The sequence below is a fragment of the Ochotona princeps genome, chromosome 13 (assembly GCF_030435755.1).
Source record: "Ochotona princeps isolate mOchPri1 chromosome 13, mOchPri1.hap1, whole genome shotgun sequence".
Lineage (NCBI taxonomy): Eukaryota > Metazoa > Chordata > Mammalia > Lagomorpha > Ochotonidae > Ochotona > Ochotona princeps.
In genome coordinates this window covers 56389823-56414076 of record NC_080844.1, presented here as the reverse complement: position 1 = coordinate 56414076, position 24254 = coordinate 56389823, and the positions used below count along the sequence as shown (strand labels likewise).

Here is a 24254-nt window from a genome sequence, read left to right as displayed (position 1 = left end):
TGTACATCTGTCTTTCCAATAAAAATAAATAAATCTTTAAAAAAAAAACACACAGTAAGTGATCAAAATTTCAATTCTGAACACGAGAACCACAAAAAACAAAACGCAAACTAGCAAATCTGCATTGAACATAGAAGTGAAATGTAACTCACACAACATATGTATACCCATTTACGTGAAATTCAGCTGTGCAATAAATTCTTTCACACACACAGTAATACGTCCCAATGTGTCTTTCTTTGTGGAAGTCATAATATTTCTGAAAAATCATTCACTAACTATGTATTCACTCGAAAAAGTTTAAAGAAGTGAGTCTATATGCCCTTAGAGATTTTATGTTCAACTTTTCTGTATTAAGTTACAAGATATTAATAATAGTGTATTAATACAAATAATTTACCATAAAAATAGATAAAAATTATCTTTAAAAATATCTCAGTGGAAATAAATCACATAATAAAGATCATATTTAACAGCTGTCTATTCTTTAGCTTCTACTTCTTCTACAGTGTGGGGCAGAAAAGAAACCTTACGCGTTGAATGGCAGATGTCCTTATACAAACATAGGGGCTAAGTTACTGTAAAATCTATACATTCAGGTGTGCCAACAGTTATTAATAAGGTAGCAAAAGTAGGTTAAATGCCTAGTATTACTACTATTGGTAATTACTGCAAATTTTCTTGATAATCTTCCCTGCTCTAGTGTGGACTTCAGTCTCGTGCCAAATAGCAGCACAGATTACAACACTATGGTTCCCATGATGGTCACTGGGTTAACCAGCACACAACCAGAATGAAGGAACTGGTTTATAATAACAAAAGCAAATAAGGAGCATTGCTTTATTTTAGTATCACTTGCTAGGACCGGGGAATGGGTGTCTTGATAGCCAGAGGCAGAAACATCCGTGTTTTCTCATAAGTTACAGTGACGGCGAGGGCACAAGTAGGGGCGTGGGGGAGCCTGCGGTCAGCGGTTGTTAGCTAGCTTCCTAAAATACGTATCTGAGCTCTACAGGCGCTACACAGCCTTGCTGTGTGTCGCTTATGTGCACAGGCTGCCTGAACAGAATTCCCTTCATCATGCAAGCACTGCTGTCCGCACTACAGTAATAAAGCAGAACGCTGACAGACAGAACAGCCTCAAGTGACAAGCAATGGCCGGGAACTTGCAATGAAATTGTTGGTTGATTGGAAATGTTTTCTATGTCTCCAGATGGTATCTGTCCTTGCAGAAGCCATTCGTTGCCTAGAAAATAAAGAAGTAAATTAGTAAGACTGTAGGAAATTAGAAAACATCTCATGGAGATCGGAGTCATTCAATCAACAAATATTTACGGAAAACTCCCAAGTGTGAGGCTTTCTGCTCTGTAGAAAGGACATCAATATAAACAGGACATAAAGTCCAACAGTGAGAAATTCCCAACTTGATGATTTTAAAAGCATTTATTGCAATTCTTCCCTTTGTTTGAACACTATAAAATAAATTGTATTTCTACAAAATCAAGCTAAATATTGCAAATAAGATCACAGATTCCTGAAGATCAGTTTTAGAAATAACAATGCTTGAAAAAAATAACTACTCTTATCAAATAGATAAATCTATAGGGATATTAGATAGAAAGTACAATAGACATTACATAGAGAATAGAAGTAAATTTCCTAGCTCTACAATGACCCTGTAGTTAAGTTAATGAATTACTGAACATTCAAAAGTAATAATCAAAAAGCCAGTGACTGGGGCTGGTGCCATGGGCTAATCCTCCACCTGCAAATGCTGGTTTCCCACATGGACATTTGTTTGTGTTCATCCAGCTCCCTGCTCGAGGTCAGCCAGGGATGGCCCAAAACCTTGGGACCCAGCACCCGCATGGGAGATGAGCAGGAAGCTCCTGGATCCTGGCCTTGGACTGGCTTCAGCTCCAGCTGTTGAGCCATTAGGAGAGTGAACTGGCAGATGGAAGTTCTTTCTCCCAGTCTATTCTTCTCTCTGTAATCTGCCCTTCTAATAAAGATAAATAACTCTTTAAAAATAAATACATATAATAATACAAACAGATTTTTTTTACAAACAGCTACAGTGTATACATAATTTCCATAGGTTAGCACCATCTAAAAACAGATGTTTTTCCAGTTCATTTTAATATGTAAAACTCTTCTTAGACTTAAATACACAAATTATCTACAAAAGTCTGATAAACTACTTACAGTGTTTAAGTGTTTTAGTACCAACTTTCCTTAAATTTCTTCGTTGCCTTCAAGGCTTCTCCCAGAAGGAACGCATGGCGCAGGGGAAGCGCATGTGTGACCTGACCTTGAGCCTGTGCAATGCTAGGGTTCACACGAGCACCATGTGGGAAGCGCAGGACACAATCCTGCTATTTTAACAGAGGGATCATGGAACATCGTGTAAATATTTCCAAATGCTTGGACCAGCAAAACCTAGACTGTCTCCTGAGCAGTGATGAAACAGCCACTACAGCTTAGCTCCTAGTTCTTTCCTCGGTTCTTAGGATGGGTCAACCGCAGACTCAGTTCCTGCCTCTCTCTTTTCAGTTTACTGCTTAGAGAATTCTGTTGTCTGAAAGGCAAACTTGAGCAAGATATTTTCAATAGGACTGAGAGGAAGGGTCAAGGCAACAGCCCAAGTGCAGTACTTCTACGGAGGAGTTTTTAACCAATTCTCTAAAAACTCTCTTTAAAATTCTTTGGCATGCTTAGCTTTTTTTTTGTTTCATTTAATGCTTAATTTTGCTAGTGAGAACATCAGTAGAGAACGTCTCAGATTTTAAATCAAAGTTAAGAAAATAATAAACTGTTATTCTAATGTCCAAACCAAGAAATAAAACATTAAAAATGCTTTAGTTATTTCTCATATATAGAACAGTAGGTTTGTGGAAGTGTCACTGCTGTTGCTTTTTTTTTGGCGGGGGGAGGACAAGACTTAGAAACTTTCACATATTCTAACTAAGATTATACTGAACAAAATTCAGTTAAAAATAAGTGTTTCTGTTGCTATATATAGCTAAGCAAGAGAAAATGTTCAGTTGCAAGTATACAAACTGTAAGAAATAATTTTCAAAAATGTTAATTATCTGTTTTTTTCCTGGAAGTGAATTTGTCTATATAATAAGAACAGAGCTATTATCTTGGATAAGTGATAAAACAGCTAAATATTTTCTTTATAGATTTCTTCATCTGCTTTTAATATACTATTCGTACCTTACTCCAAGGACTCATTCATGTGTATATATGACAAAGCCCAGTTAACATAAACATGCTACTTGTCAATACATACTTTTAAAACTTAATATACTACTCATGACACACACGTATGCAGTGTTTTCAGACAATACTTAAGCTGGTGGCCTAGGATATGCTGTGAACCTAGAGGGCTGAGTGGTCACAGGGCTAGCCCCAAACCTCGGAGCGCTGCCTGGTCAGCTTCACCCGCACGCAAAGTAAGAGGGGTTGGTCTTCTCATGAGCTCAGTCACTCACCCAAACCAGCCTTCTAATCTCCCAGAGCAGTTCCTCATGGTTTATCTACTACCTCTTTGGCCTGCTGGTTTGGATATGAAGTTGAGAGTTCCAAGCCAGCAGCTGCTGCTTCTGAGAATGTATGAAGGTAAGAAGGCATGAGCCAGGACTGGAGTCACGTAGAGAACCAAAGTGTGTGAGAGGGCACGAAGGAGGAGCTGGGGAGGAAATGGGAGACTGACTGAGATCGGGTGAAAGAGCGTGGGAGACGAGGGCAGAGGAAGACCATTAGACAGGCAGTTACACTCTGGAGTTCTGGACTGGAAAACTGCTGTCCACTATGTGCAGAGGGCTGGAAGGCTCAGCTACAGGCAAGCAGTATACAGACTTCCTAGCATCAGTTCATGAAAGAAGGGGCCTATTCACACTGCGATCCAAACATGGAGAAGGAAGGAAAAAAGCAATGAATAAAGGTGACTGGAAAGAGGAGAGTCCCCTCTGTTTCTCCAGATCTTTCACTTTGGGAATAAGAAGGCACTAAAGATCAAGGTTAAAATAGGGGATCAAGTACACAAAGCCCACATTCCAAGAAACAGTGCTAAGAGCTGACAAGTAAATTTTGGTGAGTTAACACTGGAGAAAGCGCTCTCCCACCCATTGTTTCATGCCCCATGGCCGCAAAGGCCAGAGCTGAGCCAAGCTGCAGCCAGGTGCTCCCTTCAGGTCTCCTGTGTAACACGGTGCAGGCCCAAGGACCTAGGCCATCTTCCACTGCTTTCCTAGCTACATTAGCAGGGAGTGGGATTAAGCTAGGTGTTATCATGGTTCTTTAAAAAAAGGGGAGGGGGAGAATCTTGAAAACAAAAGAAAAGTGTCAACGTGGCATTAGATCTCAATTTGTTTTTTCACATAATCTTCAAATTTTGCTCAATTATAGAGTAAACATGTTGCATAACAAATCGCAAAAATTACTAAAGTAAGCATCAGGAATTTATGAATTATTACTCTTGTGAAACTAATACTCATACCTTCAGCTGTCAGAAACCAGCAGCTGGGCACTCCTTCTGTTAGCTTTGCTCCCGATGGAAGGCCCAGGCTCAGCTTGAAGCGAAGGGTCTGGCCAGGACACGCTGTCACAGGGGAAAGCTTGACGCTTGCCGCTGATTTAGGCAGCTTGGGTAATGTCCTCTGTTGCTCTCTTGGGACTGGACCATCCACTACAGTATTTTCAGATCTGAAGATGGGGAGCTAAAAATAAGACAATCTGTTATTGAAACACTCCATAGTAATTGTGGAGTAAGGAAGCTTATATTCAGACCTCAGAGGAATAATGTAAGTTTTGTATCAAAGAAACCAATTGCCATTCTTCTTATAGTTTGAATGTGCTTACTTAGCATATTAAAATAAACCCTCAGGAAAAATAAACCCTCAAGATTATTTTGTAGGTAAAGAAACTATTTCATCTTAGCTAAAAGCTTATCAACACTTAGGAATGAGACAGAACTAAATTAACTGTCCAACATGTCTACACGTGATGGGAATTAAAGCTGTAAACGCAGTAGACACATACTATCTTACGTAAGTATGTTATCCATCTTACGCCAGGGATCTATGTGAAGAAATGATGCTTGTGGTGATCATCTGAACTCGTTATTTTAAAACACATATCATGCAAATTATCAGAATTTTCAGGGGGAAAAAAAACTCTTGCATTTTTTTTCAGTTTCACTAAGAGGCAACTTTTAAGATAGTTCTCCTTGAAAATTAGAGACCTTGTACTTATTTTAAAAAATTGATTGTAACATAAGTTTCTCCCAATGTTACTTTAGCTCTTAAGCTTTCGTTGGGTAATTATCTCATAATGGATGCAGCACAGTGAAAACAAAGCCCTTACATGAATCCAAGGATCACTGCAAAGACACAAAAAGCTCTACAACCCATCCCAGCATACACATTACGGGTGTGCACTGAGCTTCATGCCGTCTGCACACTGCTGAGTCCTCTGCCTTCGTTCTTCCTGAAGGCTCATCAAATTCTCTCCAACTCTCAGCAAATACAGATGGAACTTGTATTTTAAAAATAACAAGATATCCTTTAGAAAGTCCAACAGCTACAGTCATTAGAGAGAACAAATGGAGGCATCTACATCCTACTCTGTTAAGTCAATCAACTTTTGTCACTGAAGATGTCCTAACCTAAAATCCCTCCACCAGGAATCTTAGCATCAGTCTTAAAACCTCGGGATTTGGGCTCAGCACGGTAGCCTAGTGGCTAAGGTCCTCGCCTTACACATGCTGGGATCCTACATGGGTGCCAGTTCGTGTCCTGGTGGCCCCACTTCCCATCTGGCTCCCTCTTGTGGCCTGGGAAAGCAGTCGAGGACTGCCTAAGGCCTTGGGACCCTGCATCTGTGTGGGAGACCCAGAAAAGGCTCCTGGCTCCAGATCGGCTCAGCTCCAGCTGTGTTGGCCACTTGGGGAGTGAATCAACGGACAGAAGATCTTCCTGTCTCTCCTCCTCTCTATATATCTGACTTACCAATAAAGATAAACAAATCTTTAAAAAGAAAAAAAAACAACACTCAGGCTTTAAGATCTCTTACCACAGAAGTCGTCTTTGTTTCCAAATCCATCACTTTAATTTGATGATTACTGGTGTCTGCTACATAGAGTAACTGACCATTCTCTCCAACACACAGGCCTCCTGGCTCATTAAAAGTTGATTCGGTGAAACTGGAACCTGTAACATTATTTGTGTCTCCAGTTCCTGCTAACGTTGCACAACTTTTTGTTTTAGGATCCACAACTTTAATCTGAAGAACAAAAACATAAAGCTGAAGATCGCATCTTTGTGTATAACAGTATAAAGTATCAAGCAAAGCAGAGTTTCTGACTGTCATTAATATTCTTAACAAAATTTAAAAAAATGAGGTAGTTCTACTTTTTCTTTTAATGTCAAACATGAAAACTACAATCTAAGGGGAGATAAACCTATCCTAAGTGCTTAAAAACTAAAATCAGATAAATTTTCTTTTCTTTTTTCTTCTTATTTTTTGCAGTTAAATTTTGTCTTTCAGAAACAATCTTTGAGAAATGTCTTTAATCAGGAAAAGTTAAATTTTATTGTTTTTCTTTACCATTGGGATCCATTTCCAGAAATGAAATGACTTTATTTTCAAGAGCATCAAGTATTGTTCAAGGATCTGCAACCTTTGTACAACTTACTGATCGCCAGTCACGGCCCAGTTATATTAAAGCTATGGCATCTTATCAGGAAGGATTAACATTGACTAATTAAAAAAAAAAAAAAGAAAAATGCAATGAAAAGCAAAAGTGCTGAATAAACAAGAATTGTAAATACTGCTGAAAATTAAATTATTTGCTGACAGTAACTGCAACAGTTGAAAAAAATGTTCATTTGTTAGCTGACGTTAATTTCTCGGAGACCTGCAGTCTCCTTATCTACTGAACATGTCACAGTTCACAGCTTTGGTGACAGCCATGGTGGACGGTGCTTTTCCTGGAAAAGCATCACCTCCTCGCAAAGAGCAAGTGGACATGTACTGTCAAGGACCGCTGCTCCTCTGTATTTTGAAGTGGCACTTGTAGGAGAGCCACAATTTCTTCAGTACTTGAAACAGTGCACACAAAGGGCCACATGTTCCATACTTCTGTCAAGCCTTACCTTGTGATTATAGGAGTCTGCCACGTACAGTAAATTTCTTTTCTTGTCCCACGCAACTCCAAGTGGGTGCTGAAGTTTTGCATTGACTCCTACTCCATCAGCATCACCAAAAGCAAATAAATTCTATTATTTTTTTTTGAAAAAGAAAAGGAACAGCAATTATCAAGAATCCATGGTGCTTTGTAAGAGAAAATTACAATTAAAATGAGTCAATATGCTATTGAAGTTAAAGGGGGAAACCCAATCTACACAAGAAAAGCAAGGTATATAAATAGAGCTTGCTTGATTTAAACTAGTAAGAGGGCACAGAATTTTGAGCCTGTGTTAATCTGTGTAGCTTTACTGACAACAGTCACATACCTGGCCAGGAACAGGTTGGGTTGGCTGGACCTGTGCTTTTTCCAATTCACTGCCAAGTATCAAACTTATATTTGTTTCTTCTCATCAGTAATCAATATTTTATCCTTTCTCCCTGAAGCCTTAACACTTACATATAATTAAGCAGAGTCAGCTTACTCTTGCAAGATGGCTGTGCTACTTATATTTGTTTATATTCACATATTCTTTTGCTTGATTTTCATTTCAATTCATGGATAGGCCAGGAATGGTCTCTCCTAAACTGTCTTAACTCTCCACAATTGAAGAAACTGCCAACTTGGTTAGTGGACACTCTGTGATGTGCTCACCATGGGATCTCTTTCTCCTCCCACCAGGTGCTTCACAGCTCCATCTTTGAGAGAGACGGTTCTCACGGTGCTGCTCTCACTGTCGGCCACAAAGAGGCAGCTCCAGGGCTCCTCGGGGGCCAGGGAGAGGCCAGAAGGCTGGGCAAAGCCCGCCTTGTGAGGGTAGGCATTGTTCCGATTCTCTTCATTCCCACTTCCAGCAAATCGAACACAGGTTCCCTTTTTTAACTCGCTGAAAGACAAGTTCATAGATGAGGTCAACATGTGATCCGCTGTGTCCAATGCAGTTATTAAACCCATGAATGTAAATGACTGAATCAATGGTGATAGGCACTGTCATAAAAAACCAAAAACCAAAAAACAAAACTAGTGGTCTTGACCTAGCATTCACTATAGTTTTCCTAATTACTGAATTATTTAGCCACTATATAGGATCTGTTGATTTTTCTCTGAAATACATAAAACTAAAACTACTCTCAAAGACCAGACAGGAAGTCCCTGACAGGATGACAATTTTAAGGTAAGAACAATGATGAGATTACTGATGAGGCAGTTCCCTACCTTAACTTCTTGACTCCTAAGCCTCATGTGATGTTAGTTTCCAAAACAGAACTAAAAAACTAAAAAGATCATTTAGTTCTTTAGAGTGTACAGTATAAACTTTCATTCAAAATGTTTTGTGTTCTTATTTATAAGTAGAGAATAGTAAAAAGAAGTGAAAAAAAATTGCTTTTGAAAGATAGCACCCACACATGACAATTTTAAGAGAACCAGACAGGAAATTATGTTGCTTTAACTGAATGAAACCAGTTTCTCATCCAAACAAGGAAAATCCCATTTAAACAGCCATTGCAATGATTCCTTTTGTAATTCACAGAAAGTTCTACATTTTGGTTTCTGTGCCTATACCAGAAGGACTGCAAAGTTAGTATATTGTGTTCATGAAAGGGAAGAAGTTGACTCAGGACGCAAATCATTGCTCACTACGGCACAACATGCAAAAATCTGTAAGGACTGTCACTTCCTTGTTGATCTGTAGCCAACTCTAAGTTGGCAGGCAGCAGGAGATAGAGGCAAAAGGATGTACAACGTGTTCAGTATCACCATATTCAAGAAACTCACATATAAAATAAGCAAGACCAGAGATATATCTAATAACATGCAAGCCAAACAAATTTGGAGTCTCAACATTTTAAGAAAGCAACACTCTTAATCCAGTAACCAGTGGGGAAGTCAGTCACTTTTGACAAGTCACTTATGATTTGTAAAACGTTAGGGGTCGTTACCATCTCGAGACTAACACTAAATGAAGCATCCTGGCAGGCAAGAGTGACCATTTTCCAATGATGAAGGAGTGACAGCTCTACTTACCAGGAAATTGAAGGAGCCCTTGACCATGATGTCTGAACAGTCACTGCCCAGAACAACCGATTCCAGCAAGCTTTGTCAACTGTTTGCTTTTTATGGTTATGCCCCAAGTAAAATGGTCCTGGTTTAAAAACCTCGCTGCTCAGGCAACTGCCATCTCTTGCCTGGAGAACAGCAATACCTTCACAGCATCTCTGTCTAGCAGAGTCCCACCACTTTGAGTGCTGCCAGCACACTAGCAAAAACAAAAATATGATGTTGCTTCCTAGCTTAAAACTTCCAGCAAATGCTTCTAGAGTATCCAAATTTCATTTTTAAAATCTGCTTTAAAACTTATTTTATTTTAGTGAAAGACAAAATTACACAGAGCTCTTCTACTCACTGGTTCACTCCCCTAATAGCTGCAATGGCTGGGACTGAACCAGACTAAAGCCAGAAGCCAAGAGCTTGATCTGGTCTTCCACACGGGTGTCCCAGCCGAAGGTCTGGGGCCTTTCCCCGCTGCTTTCCCAGGTGCATTAGCAGGGAGCTGGACTGGAAGTGGAGCAGCCAGGACTGGAACTGGTACTCACATGGATGTCAATTTTGCAGACAGTGGCTTAACTTGATATGTCATAATACCAGTCCCCAAATTTCTGAAAAAAGACTCACAAGACACTGTGTTGTCTTGGTTGGGGTGACATGGTTAAGTGTAATCTCTTCCTTGGAAAATCTCCTACTCTTCCTGTCTAACTCATTTTTCTCTATCTGGTCTTGGTTTAGAATATCTCTTTGGGGTGCCTTCCCTGAATCTCAACTCTTACTGTTTCTCTTACATCTATCAGGGACAATTTCAGTGTAAAGGACTACTGCAGAGGTTCTTTCCACACCCACTATTTTTAAATCAGATTCTTCCTCTGCAAGCTCACCAAGGACAACAGCCATACATACTCACTTCATCCTTAACACAGTGAGCCTATCAATTCATCACTACCATCTAGCACAGAGCTGAACACGTCTGATGTCGAATCCACATTTCCCAGATGCATGATTAAAGGTTGTAAAATGCATTCCAACTATCTGGAGTGGCTGATATTCTGAATTCTCTATGCAACTGCTTCTTTCTACTGAGAAAGGTAACTGAGATGACCAATATTTAATTCCTATGCTGATTTATAGCCCTTAAGGTCTATGACTTTCATTCACTCTGCAAACCTTTACTGAGCTGCACTACTCTATACCATCTTCTGACTAAATACAGGGGGCAGAGAAATGGCACAGGGGCCCTCCAGAGGCAGTCAGGGAGTATGATATAGTTAAAGATAAGTGCAAAGAAGAAGAGGAAGAGAGAAAGAGAGGAAGAAAGAAAGAGGGCAGGAAGGAGAACCGGGGAGCGAGGGGCAGGTGAACATCTCAGTGCAGTGAGGACAGTGAGGTCACAGAGAAGAGTATGGCCAGTTCCGCCTGGGGTGACAGGGAGAGCAGGAGAGGCTGCTGGCAGCGGTGTGAGGAACTCCAGAGTATTGCTTTGACACCTTCGTAGCCCCTCCAGGGGAGCAAAGCTCTCGACATTAACCACCTGTGCCGTACTCTATGCTGAGCTCTTCATGTACATCCTGTCTCAAAAAAGTCTGAGTTATCTGAGATTTCGAAAACTCTAGTGACTCTCCTATGCTCACAAAAATTCAGTCTCAAAATCTGAACTACCAACCACTCAGCGTTTCAAACAAGTGACTGGAGACACCAAAGTTACGCCTTGAGAGATTAGGGCCCACCAAGTACTTGCCGTTCTGTTTCTGGGTGCTTGACAAGACTGCTCTTTCCAAGTTCCTTGTAAGAGTGGCTTTCAGAGAGACCAGCTGCTGAAGTATAGGACACACAGGAGCTCTAAGAGTCAGTCAGTGACACTACCTCTCCCTCTTCCTCCACCAGGATGACTGGCAAAGCCCTGGGTGGTGGCTGCTTGGTCAGCACACATGCCTGATGGGAAGAAATAAGCCTGTCTGATGCACTGGGAACCTGGGTAGCTTGTTACGGAAGTATAACTTAGCATACCATAACTAAATAGAGGGTATCAGCAGGATAAGAGACATGGGCAATAGCATTGGGGCATAGCCATTTAAGTCACTGCCTGCAACACCAATATCCCTTATGGGCACCAGTTCAAATCTCAGCTGCTGCACTTCCAAACTTGTTCCCTGCTAACATTTGTGGGAAAAGCAGTGGAAGATGCCTCAAGTATTTGGATCCCTGCACCCATACAGGAGATCGGGACAACGCTCCTAGCTTTGGCTTGCATCAGCCAAGCTGCTGAGGTCGTCTGGTCATGAACTGGTGGACATGGGATCGCTGTCTGCCCCTCTCCATCTCTCTCTGTAAATCTGCCTCTCAAATCAATAAAAAGAATTTTTTTAAATGAAAGAAAAGAACAAAAAGAAAGCAAAGAAAAAGAGACATGGCCACTTACTTTTTCTTTGGCAGTTTGCAAGAGTCCAGTAGGAGTGCCCATATCTGATGCATTCCTGCCATGGCTATCCAGAGAATGTCATCTTTTTGGCCCTCTGAACCTTTGTAAAAAATAAATAGCAATTAATATATATGTAGTAGGCCAAGAGGAATGCTCCAACTGCTTTATAAATCTAAACCTAGGAAAGATAACAATATGTTTATAAACCATCTGACGTAAGACCATTTGCAGTATTTTTAGTTGTTTAGAAAATTTTCTAATGTATCGCAGTGGTGATTTTATAAGAATACAAAGTACACACATCAGCAATACATCTCTCTGTATCTCTGGGCACAATATTTTTAAACATTTTGTTTCTTACTTTGCGTGGCATAAGAAAAAGTTTGACATAAAATCAAAGAAACTCCTTGACAGTCAAATACTGAGCTCTAACCACCTAAGATATATGCTTTGGTAACACGTTCTTTGGATAATTTCTGTGAAAAACTTTATCTTACATGAGTTTAAGGAAGTATATTGCTGCCACAGTATTAATTTTTAGACTCAGACCCAAACCAAAAATTATTTAAAAATCCATGTTGAGGACTAGGAGTGCCATTTGGGTTACTGCCACTTGCTTTGTTGGCATTCCATATTGGATGCCTGTTCTGCTCACTGCTCCATTTCCAACCCAGGTTCCTGCTAATGCACCTGGGGATACAATGGAACAAGGTCCAGGCACATCGGCCCTGGCCACCCAGTGGGAGAACCACATGAGAGTTCCATGTTCCTGGCACTGGCCAGGTCCACCCCAGCTGTTGTGGACATTTGAGGAATAAATCAGCACATGGGCAATTTCTCTCTGCCTTCCTTTCAAATAAAATTAAACTTTTTGAAAATGCTGACACATCATTGTTTGGGGTGACTGTTTGGCTCCATGTATTTCATATCAGAGTGCCTGGGTTTCATCCCTGTCTCCACATAGGACGTCAGTTTCAGGCCAAGGCAGACAGACCCTGGGAAGTAGCAGCTATTAACAGTTCAAGTAGTTGGACCATTGTTACCATGTGTTAGCCCATACTCACACAGAACTATGGTGTCAGGCACTTGGTATTTTTATTTTTATTTTTGAGGGTATGCTTGGACTCACCATGGCCGCGTGGGCCATAAATCAGACCTAGAATTGTAGCTGAGTACCTCAATGTACTTCCTCCACCCTCATAATTATGAGCCGGATGTTCGTTCCATGTACTCTAGGATATAACCAATTGCTGTGACCAAATTCACTTGAATTTTACCACGCCTAACCTAGCTAGACATTAAGTCAATGGTTACAGGACATAACCATTTAATACTCAAATGCATACAACTCATAACCATATTCTCTGATTATATCAGCAATCCCCCTACCCCCCAACGTAAGTCATGTTAATAAATTCCTATTAATTTCTAGGAATCATCTGTGTAAGCTTGGTGCCTTGCCAAACCCCCAAAATTAGACTCTTACACAATATTAGAAGCTTCTTAAGACATGAAACTAATTCAATTATAACTTTGTCTAAAACCCGTTCTAGCCTAGCTCTCAATTAGGGATGATACAATTTACTGCAAAATTTTTTGAAAAATTAGGCTTAGTGAATTAAAATTTTTAATTTTTTATTTTATGGTTACTAAATAACCCCCATAATACTGACATAGCATTCAACAGATTATTTCTCTCTTGACGGGCTAGACCCGTCATCTTTAACTATGGCCCTGGCTAAAACCTGTTCTAGCCTACCTCTCAGTTACAGGATGATACAATTTATTGCAAATTTTTTCAAAAAATTAGGCTTAGCGAACTAAAATTTTTTAATTTTTAATTTTATGGTTACTAATTTATCCCCAATACTGACATAGCACTTAAATTCAAAAAACCTTTGCTTTTAACCTGGTTCATGTAGCTATAAAGCAAGGCATTGCAAATGCCTAGATGAGTTTTTTAACTCCATAAACACAATAGGTTTGGTCCTAGCCTTTTCGTTAGTTGGTAGTTGGCTTACACATGCAAGAATCCCCAAGCCAGTGAAAATGCCCTCTAGCTCAGACACTGGTCAAGAGGAGCAGATATTAAGTGCACATTGGTGGCTCATAATATCTTGTTTAACCACACCCCTTGGCTCCTGACTGTGACTGACAGAGGACCAGCCAATGACAGAGGACCAGCCAACGACAGAGGACCATTCAACTATGGGAGCTCTGTCCATATGAACTGCCTCTCAGACAAAAAAAAAAAAAAAAAAAAAAAAAAAAAAATTCATCATTTAATTGCTTGTGAAACTTCCAAAAATACATATAGCTAACTTACAGAACAACTGGAGTTCAATATATAACAGTACAGGACTATCCACTAAAAATCAGTCTCAATCTTTTTTTAGAGATAACACTACAACACAAGCTCTATTTATTAAATTAATGCAGTTATTAAAATATTTCCTTTTTAAAAAATGTACTGAGAAACTACTTTTAAAACATAACTGAGACATCTGATTTGGTCATATTTTATGCTGTATTTACAGTTGAGACTTACAATGCTTTAGTTAATGGTTGTGTGTAAGATACACATTTAGCAGAAATCGTACTTGGGATTGGTCTCCTTTCCCAGGCCAGCCACGTGCGCTAGGATCCACCTGCAGATTCTGGGTGATGGCAGCAAGCACAGCTCCGAGTCAGCAACCAGTAAGTCCCTCCCTCGGCCCCCAGTTAGTTCCCAGGGTGGGCTGGCTCTGTTCTGACAGGTGCTGTGTTACCAAGGTTTGGTGCGCAGTAGGTGAGCTATACTAACCAATCTTCAGCTGCTGTATTAGACATATTTTTGACTCATGATATTTCGAAGTGAAGATGACAAATTCAAGGATCATCTGTATTGCTTTAAGTAGCCTGCGTTCAGAACAAATTTTTCCCCTTATATTATTTTCAAATGTGTTTTAATTTAACAGAGTAAATGATGATGACGACTCGATGAAATGCAATTGCTGTGAGCCAAACATTAACAAAAATCACAAAGGTCACAAATTCTAATTATTAGGAAATGAAATGATTATGTACATAGAAATTCTTTAAAATTCTTCAGAGGAAATATTACAATTCATGAGTGATTTCAGTAAGGCCATATATATATATTGTAAGGTTGGTGAACAAGAATGAATCCTACTTCTATACCAGCAAACAGAAAACACAATTTATCATGCCATTAAAAAACCATCAATACCCAAAGGTCAATCCAGCCAAAGATGTATACAAGCCCTCTGCCCTGAGTAGCACTACTGAGGCAAACAACCACAGGTTTTTCTGTAACTTATCCTCATTGAAAGGTGGCCTGTGGCCAATGACAGACCCAGACAGAAAAGAGAGGCGGCTGATCAGGAAAGCTGAGATGAAAGGGCTCCATTCTTCCAGCTTCTCAAGTCATTCTTAATTCCCCCATTCTGTACCACACCATACAGCATTCATCAGCAATTCCAGCTGGCTGTCCATGATTTGGTCATCTGTTACCTCCTTGGCCTTGGCCATCAGGCATTACCGTAAGGACACCCCTCCCTGATGGGTCACTCTATTCCCATTGGGAATGTAGCCTCTTTCACATGCATATCCTAGTACAGGAAAAGTTGGTGAGGTAAGCAAATTTATCTGTAATATTAGGAACTGTTTTGTTTTGTTTTTTAAAGATTTGATTGTCATTTATTTAAAAGGCAGAACATCAAATGAAGGACAAAGAGAACTTCATTTGCTGGTTCACTCCCTAAATGATGGTCAGCTGGGGATGGAACAGGCCAAAGCCAGGAGCTTCTTTCTGGTTTCCCACATGGTGCAGCAGCACACACATTTGGGATTTCCCAGACACATTAGCAGGGAGCTGCATTGGAAGAGGAATAACTGGGACTCAAACTGGCACCCATTTGGCCCTAAAGGCAGAGGCTTGACCTGCTCAGCCACAACACAAGCCCCAATAACCAACCCCCACCCTTTTAAAAGCATGTTTCTAAGCCTCAGCCTTGTCAAAGAGGAGCTAGGCTGGCTTATTTCTGACTGAAAAGACCAAATTTGGCCTCCGTTATCTAGTTCTCTAAGCAGGTCAACGTAGCTTAGCTTCACAGGAGTAAAATACAAGTATATGTTTATCTTTGGTCTCCGTGTACCTACTTCCCTTAGAAGCCTGAGGAATGAGAAAACATGCAGCAGCTATCTTAGGCCAGGATTCAGCTGCTGGGAACTGTAAACTTACTGGGCATGGCCGGGATGATAACCATTCAGAACATTTCCTATGGTTAAGGCCCTGAGCCAAGCACTTTACACAGCTTACTTCCTTTCTTGTAAAAGCCATTAAAACTATTAGTATCTTCAATATGTAAAGAAGCTGAAATTTGAAGAATGCAGGTAGTTCACTGAAATTCACACTGCTAAACCTGGAGACTCCACGACTCCAAGGCAAATCTGACTCCAGATCACAGGTGCTCTGGCTGGGAAGAACGAACCAAGGAAGGGAGCGAGCACACCGTCCAGTTCTCTGCTCAGACCCTTCTCTTTCTTCCTCAGCCTCTAACCCACCGACCTGGCTCTGGCATCAAGTACCCATCGGCATCAGAAGTAGGAATTTGATCAAATGTGCCCACCGCTTCCCACTGTAGGATTCGGAGGTCACCCCGCTGCCATCTTTCTGCAGCCCTGGGAGTGTGCCACGATGGCTGGATGACACCCTCAAAGCGTATCTTCCAGTCCCTTGACTTCCCTTTTGGTCTGGTTCAGATTGTTGGTGTCTCTCCATACATTTTAAAAAATATTTATTCCTTTACTTGAAAGGCAGTTACAGAGAAGACAGAGATGGTCTATCTGCTGGTTCTTCCCATATGGTCCAATGGCCAGATCTGGGCCAGCACAAAGGCAGGAGCTTCTGCTGGGTCTTCCCCGTGGGTGCAGGGGCTCAAATACCTGGGCCACCCTCTGCTGTTTTCCCAAAGAGCAGGGAGTTGGACTGCAAGCGGAGCAGCCAGGAATCAAACTGGCACCTTTCTGGGATGTCGGAGTTATAGTCAGAGGCTTCACTGGCTATATCACAATACCCCTCTTTCGTGACCTTTATGAAAAAGTTCTATTTTACAACAAAAATGATAACTGCAAGCACTTAAATAGTATTTTCTACGTGTCAGCCACTGTTGGTTAATTCTCGTAGTTACTGTTTGCATCATTAGTTTAGATCAGGAAATGGAGACAAGCAGAAGCCAGAGACCTGTGCAGTGTCCCACAGCTGCCGAGACACGGAGCCCCGCCAGTGTGCTCTCACAGTGCATGCTCACAGCAACCCCCGGAAGGGTTCACCCTGCCTGCTCATCCACTGAGAGCTGCACATGTGTTCTTGCAAACAAAATGGGTTTCAAAAAGTAAACAGAGAACAAAAAACGTGGCTTAGCATTCACAATGTCCACCAAACCAGGAGTCAGTTTCAAAAAAGAGGAACAAGATCCACAAATGAAATGTGAATATTACTTGAAATTGTGCTTTAAAATATTTTACTATTTTAAGCAACTGCGAACCCAGAAAACTCTTAATGGCATTGGCAAAAATCTCCTTTAAGGTAAACAAACTTGCTTCCAATCTCTAACCTTTTACGGGGCAAAGCCTTAAGTCACTGGGAGAAGCAGAAAGGCGTAAGAAAGGACCAACTATAGCAAATCAAAAACTCTGCCCCTAGGGGAGGCAGGGAACCCAGTCCTGACACAAGCAGAGGTCTCCCTCTGCTGGGAGAGGCTGGACACCACCCAAAGCAGTCAGACAAGCCAGAGTTCAGCTGTTGATCAATGAAAAAGCTTCCCACCTCACTCAGCGACTTCCGAAACCAAGGCTGGACCAAAACCCTCCTCAAGGTAAGGCTGGTATTAAGTAGCAAGAGCAGTAGCCCATTCTGCAGATTACAAGACCAGAGCACAAAGGGGAGCTGTGGAAGAAACCTGTTCATCTTCCAGGAAAAAAGCCCCTAGACTGGAGATGAATGCCTTCAGGAGGCCCATCAGCTGACCAGACACAGATAAGGAAAGAGTCACCCTGAAGATAAACCGATACAAATTAGCAAATTGATGGGGGGGGTGGAAAGAGAGAGCAGAATGAAATAAAAATAACATAGTATGTAAAAGTTGATGGTTATTACATTAAATAATGTAGCACATGGCTAACCAATGTCTCAGAAACAGAAGAGGGAAGGCAGCAGGAAAAAAAAAATTTGAAGAGATAATAAGTGAAGATTTCTTGAAATCTTGTGGCCTGGGAAAGCAGTCGAGGACAGCCCAAAGCCTTGGGACCCTGGATCCGTGTGGGAGACCAGAAGAAACTCCTGGCTCCTGGCTCCTGGCTTTAGATCAGTTCAGCTCTGGCCATTGCGGCTACTTGGGGAGTGAACCAGTGGACAGAAGATCTTCTTCTCTGTCTCTCCTCCCTGTAAATCTGACTTTTCAATAAAGAAAAATATTAAATCTTAAAAAAAGAGAAAAGAATGCAGGATATCAAACCATGGAGTCAAGAACTCCATGCAGGCTAAATGCTAGACATATCAGGCACATGGCTGAAAATCAGACAAAATCCTGAAGACAAGCAGAGAAAAAACATAGTTTACAGGCAAAAGAATGAGGAGGGGGAAAATCAAAGCAGATCTCTTCTGAAAACAATTCAAAGCCAGAGAACCGAGTGATATTCCTAGTCTCAGAAGGGTGGACAGAGCCCAGACACAGATCAAGTAAAAATAGCTTTAAAACTGAAGGCTGATACTTTCAGATCAGAAAAAATGCTAACATGAATTACCGCTAGCAGACCTGAGTTACAAAGGACATACGTAAAGTTCTTCAGGCAGAAGCAGTGATTCCCACGGCCACAGGGGAATCTAAGAAAACAGCTACTTTGGAAAAGTCTGACAATTTTTTTGAGGAAAATTACAAATATTGCTATTTTATGACAAAACAATCTCATTTCTAGGCATTCTCCTTAAGGGAAACACACAGATATTACCATGAAAAAAAACTCTTACAGACACGTGCTTACAGTAGCTTCACTACTCATGAACACCACGATGCAGAAATACGCGAAATATCTAATCCCCCTCAAGTGAACATCATGTCGACCACAAGTTAACAATAAGTGAGAACACAATGCGGATACAGGGAACAAGAGGAATGCATCTCCAAGCAGTATGGTCACAGGAGCCAGCCAGGACAGCTAGAGTGCCCTGCTCCCTCGGAGGAGGTGGGGCTGGGGCTGGAGAAGGCACACGGGATCCGGACAGCCTTGGGGGCCATGGGCATGCTCTGTAGTTTCACCACGGATGGCTATAAGACTGTAAGTCTGTCAAGATCACAGAACTACCAGCAAATGCCTGAAGAGGGTAACTCTTACTTGATATGCATCACTTTTCAATCTAATTAAAAACATCCATACCAAGACAATTTTTACAATCTTCCGTCAAATTTTGGATGTAAACATACAACTGTTCCCCCCACCAAAAAAAAAATGCACTAAACATACTAAATAAAATGCCTTTTTTTGGTCACCTGATTATTTTTGAAGCCCAAGCACGCCATGGTATTTTACAACACATTAGTGGAAGTCATAGAAGCACATTACCAAGCACACAAGGACTGACATTGTCGGTGATCAGATTGGCAGGTTAAATAGTGAGATGCCAACTATTAAAAGTTATATAAGAAAAGCTAAATTTCTACCTAGGAACAATATAGATTAAAAAGCCAAGGAAGACTAATGGACATCAGGCACATTATCCTTTCTATAAGTGACTCTAAATCAGGTAAAGCCTGCGTGCTTAGAGACTGGCAGCGGTTTTGATTGTTACGACAAAACATCTTTGGGATTAGTGTTTGGCATGAGTTGAGTTGACACAGACCTGCTCCATTTTAGATGCACATGCTAAAGAAAACTTAACTCACTGAACTTAGCAATTATTTTTGATGTATGATAAAGTGCTAACCATAGGAGTGACAACAAAAAATGTGAAATTCAGTTTTGTAAACATCTTGTTATACCAATTATTTTTATGTCTTTATTACTGCAACGGCGTAGTTAGGCCAACCACTCAGGCATCATTTTTTACTTTTACTGTTTAATACTGTCATGTTTAGTTGATCTCTCAATGCTTATTTTGTCGTGACCACTACTGTACTTGCTAAAAGACCATACTGCAGGTTTCTCACATTCCACTTGCCTTTCTCCCTCTGGCCGTGATCTTTGAGCGGAGCAGTGTAGGTGCCGTGTGGGATGCCATCCCACACAACAGTGCTGGCTTTGAGTTCTAGCCCTGCTGTAGATTCCACTTTCCTCCCTGCCCCATCTTTTTTTTTTTTTTAAAGATTTATTTGTTTGTATTGGAAAGACAGGTTTATACAGAGAAGGAGAAGATACAGAGAGAAAGATCTTCCATCTGCTGATTCTCTAACTGGCTGCAAGGGTCAGGGTTGAACCAATCTGAAGCCAGGAGACCTTTCAGGATCTCCCACATGGACTCAGGGTCCCAAGGCTTTGGGTCATCCTCCTCAACTGCTTTCCCAGGCCACAAGCCAGGAGCTGGATGGGAAGAGGAGCAGCGGGGAAACGAACTGCTGCTCATATGGGATCCCGGGAGTGCAAGGTGAGGAGTCAGCCTCTAGGCTACTATGCCAAGCCCCCAGCTGCCTTCTAGTGAGCATCCTGGTGGACAGCAGGTGATAGCTTCAGTACTCTGATCCCTTGCTGCCCACGTGTAAGGGTCAGATGAGTTCCTGGCTCCTGGAGTCAGCCTGGCCCAAGCCCAGCCCCAGCTGTTGTGGGAGTAAACAAGCAGAGAGATTTCTGTCTCTCTGCCTTACAAATACAAATAAGTTTCTTAAAAAGACTGATATGTGTCCATGCTGCAAGGTGCGGCTATGGTCTATTTACTCTGCAGAGTGGCCCATTATTGTAAAAATAAGCACAAAAATATCACAGTACTTCCTGTTGATCCAACCCTCTTTTCCATTCATAACTATGGTAGAATTTCAGAAACATTCCATGGAAAACTTAAAATACTAAAATATTTAACTGTTTAAAAGGAAAACAATTTGCTCAGATAAGTGTCCTTCAAATTGTCCTTAATTCTTACTCTATTTTTTTTAGCTTTTATTCTATTTGCATCTGAAAGACAGAGATAAAAAGGAGAGACAGAGATCCTCCTCAGCTGGTTCACCCCCACAAACAGCCACAACAGTTGGAGCTGAGCTGATCCAAAGCCAGGAGTCCCAAGTTTCTCCAAGCCTCCCATTTGGGCGCAGAAGCCCAAGGACTTAGGCAATCATCCACTATTCTCCCATGCCAGAAGCAGGGAGCAGAATAGGAAATGGAGCAGCCAGGACACAAGCTGGCACCCATATGGAATGCCAATGCAGCAGGTGAAGGCTTAGCTTGCCAGCCTACAGCACCAGCTCCATTACCTCTTGGATCATTATATAATTTAAATCTAAATGTAATTGATATTAAATGATAGTGCATAATTAATATATAACAATTATAGATAACATTATATATAATATAGTATTAATGATAATATGTGATTATGTTATATATATCCATATATATATACTATTATATGATTTAAATTTAAATTTAAATACCAATTAAGCCTCTTGGACTGTACTTTGGGAAGTCTCAATAAAGGCAGGTACATAAACCAAGCCGTTGATACATAAGATGCAGAAAAGACAATGGGAAAGAGTTACAGAGTTTCGCACAGGATCAGGCCTTGCACAGTAGGTTAGGTCCCACCACTTGAGACACACTTGGTATCTGAGTGATGGTTAAGTCCAAGCTATGACGTCGCTTCTGATTCGGCTTCCTGCTTATATGCCTGGGAGACAGTACACGATGGCTCAAGTGCCTGAGTCTCCACTACTTCAGCGAGAGACCCAGATAGAGTTCCAGGCTCCTAACTTTGGCCTCGCCCAGACCTTTTGTTACTGGGAAAGAAACCAAAGAACAGAAGCTCTCCCTGCCTGTCCCCCTCTCCCTCACTCGCTTTGCCTTTCAAATTAATCTTTCAAAGAAAGTGCTTCATAAAAGCCAAGTGGATTTCAGCCCTCAGATTTCTTCTCAGTGAAAATCTTACCACATGTCAGGAAAAATCTATTAGCAGTTGCTCAAATAATTGAAAAGCTTTTTCCCCCCTTATCAGAATACTGGCTAAATGAATATTTATATTTCTTGATGTGTTTTAAGTTTCATTGTCATTATAAGCGTAATCCACTAGGCTGGAAAAATTTTTACTTGCTCAATAACATACAAACACCAAAACAGCTGCTGTTTTGAGTTTTCTTTTTTTAATGTAAAGGCATTTTTAAATGTTTCTTACATAGGTGAGAAGATTGCAGACTCATGCGGGTCTCTGGATGGGAAAAAAAGGAGTTGCAGGGAGGTGGGTGAAGAATAAAGACCTCCCCACTCACCCCAGTGCTGCAGGGGAAGGCAGATGCTGCGCCATTCCCCGTTGCCAGTTCCCATCAGCACCAGGGGTCAGAGGCGGCCCCTGCTCTCGTCTCGAGGTTGCTACTGAAGCAGTCTCGATTATTCTAACCCGGTGTTGGCTTCCTTGTGCCAGGGGTAAGATACCACTTCCCATCCTATGTCTGCCTTGATCTGCCCGTAAGCCTGGATGCTTGGTGGAGGGTCTGGCCTGTAGCAATGCTCACTTCCCATCCGTGCCTGCTTTGATCTGCCTGTGAGGGCCTGGCCTGTAGCACTGCTCAGTGTGCTCTTCCTTCCGTCTTTCAGTGAGGCACTCAAGGTTCTCTGTTGAATCAGACAGAACAGCTGGCCATTTTGATTCAACAGAGTTATATTTTTTCAAACTAGAGAATTAAAGTTCATGAAAAACCTTTTGAAATTTTGAAACTGTTACTCTTTCAATTTAAGAATTTTCAAAGCTGCATTAATTGTAAGATCCAGCTAGGATGAAATTTGAGTGCTCTGAACACTGTCTCATGTTTGCATGCCGCATGGTGCTGAATACCGGAATACGGTGCATCTTGTGTGTATTACTAATGTCTTTGTTCTTACACATTTAAATCCCAAGCCATAGATGCCAAAGTATAAAACACTAGAATGACTCCAAGTGAATATGACATGAACATTTAAACTTTCTGCATTTATGAAGCACAGTTTATTTACATTCAATAGAAAAGTGTACTCACCTGATGTTCCAAATGTTATATCCCAGGGGGAGCTAATGGGCTGCTGCTCCCCTTCTGCGCCCCCTTCTCTATCTGTTCCTTGAATTCCAATGCCAGCTACAGTGCTCACCTTTTCAGCTTCTAGGTCAACCTATGGGAATTTAAAGGAACTTTTATGCAATGCAAATTAACTTTGCTTTTTCCTTTTAGTATGTGAGGACTTCCAATAGAACATATAAAGGATCTACAACACGGTGCTTTAAAAGGGCTAACTACAGGGTAAAAAACAAAACACTATGTATATTTGCTTAAAAAAATAAATTCTATCTGAGGGCTAGAGTTGTAATATAGCAAGTTAAGCTGCAGCCTCCAGGGCCAGCATCACATATTGGGGCCCTGGGTTTGTACCAAGCTATTCTGTTTCCAATCTAGTTTCTTGCCAATGTGCCCAGAAGGAAAAGACGGCCCAGTAATTGAACCTTTGCCACCCAAATGGGAGATCAAGATGGAATTCCAGGGTCCTAAGTATAACCTGGACCAACCTTAAGATATTACAGCTATTTATAAGGGGTGAACCAGCAGATGGGAAATACTTTTTCTGCCTTCCCGCTCTCAAACAAATCCCAAAACAAATTATCTAAAAATTATTTTTTAAACATAAATTTGTGTATGAGTTGTTTCAGAAAAACAAAAACTTTAATAGTAGTTGGTTACCTTTGTAGAACTGCAACTGATGGTCAGAAGACTTTTTAACTTCTATTTAGTAACTGACTGCTTTTAAAAAACCAGAATATGGGCTTGGCATGGCAGCCTAACAACTAAATCCTCGCCTTGCATGCACTAGGATCCCACATGGCTTCTGGTTCATGTCCCACTGCTCCATTTCCCTTCCTGCTCCCTGCTTGTGGCCTGGGAAAGCAGTAGAAAATAGCCCAGAGCCTTGGGATCCTGCAACTGCATTGGAGACCCAGAAGCAGCTCTGGGCTCCTGACTTTGGATCAGCTCAGCTCTGGCCATTGCGGCTACTTGGGGAGTGAACCAGCAGATGTAAGCTCTTTCTCTAACTCTCCTTCTCTCCGTAAATCTGACATTCCAATCAAAATAAATAACTTCAAAGAAACCGCACTAGAATATGTATTACTTTTATATGAAGATAAAACAAAGCATAAGAGCTGAAAGGAGGCAGAGGTTTCAAAACAGTTAACTGAAAAAGGACAAAGACTGACTTTGCAAACTCCTAGCAGGAAAACGCCTCAAAGTTTGGAGTTTTTGGGTGATTAGGCACGTGGCTTTGAAGTCAGTGATTGAAAAAAAAAAACCTCAGCAGCTTTTTCCCTGTGGCCATTGCATACTGACTACACAGACCGCTCCTTCAAGGAAAGCAAGGACCTCTGAAAAAGGATGC

General features: G+C 41.2%; 1 protein-coding gene across 1 annotated transcript in view; it reads right to left on the bottom strand.

Moving 5' to 3' along the window:
• Positions 1-509: 509 nt before the first annotated feature.
• Positions 510-24254, bottom strand: part of NHLRC2 (NHL repeat containing 2) — a 39482-nt gene continuing 15737 nt past the window's right edge. The window contains exons 5-11 of the mRNA XM_004579808.4: positions 22871-23000; positions 11661-11760; positions 7847-8078; positions 7161-7283; positions 6079-6288; positions 4505-4724; positions 510-1246 (exon numbers count right to left, since the gene is read on the bottom strand). Coding sequence (XP_004579865.2) covers positions 990-1246; positions 4505-4724; positions 6079-6288; positions 7161-7283; positions 7847-8078; positions 11661-11760; positions 22871-23000 — 1272 coding nt within the window. The 3' untranslated portion in view covers positions 510-989. The remainder of the gene's footprint in view (positions 1247-4504; positions 4725-6078; positions 6289-7160; positions 7284-7846; positions 8079-11660; positions 11761-22870; positions 23001-24254) is intronic.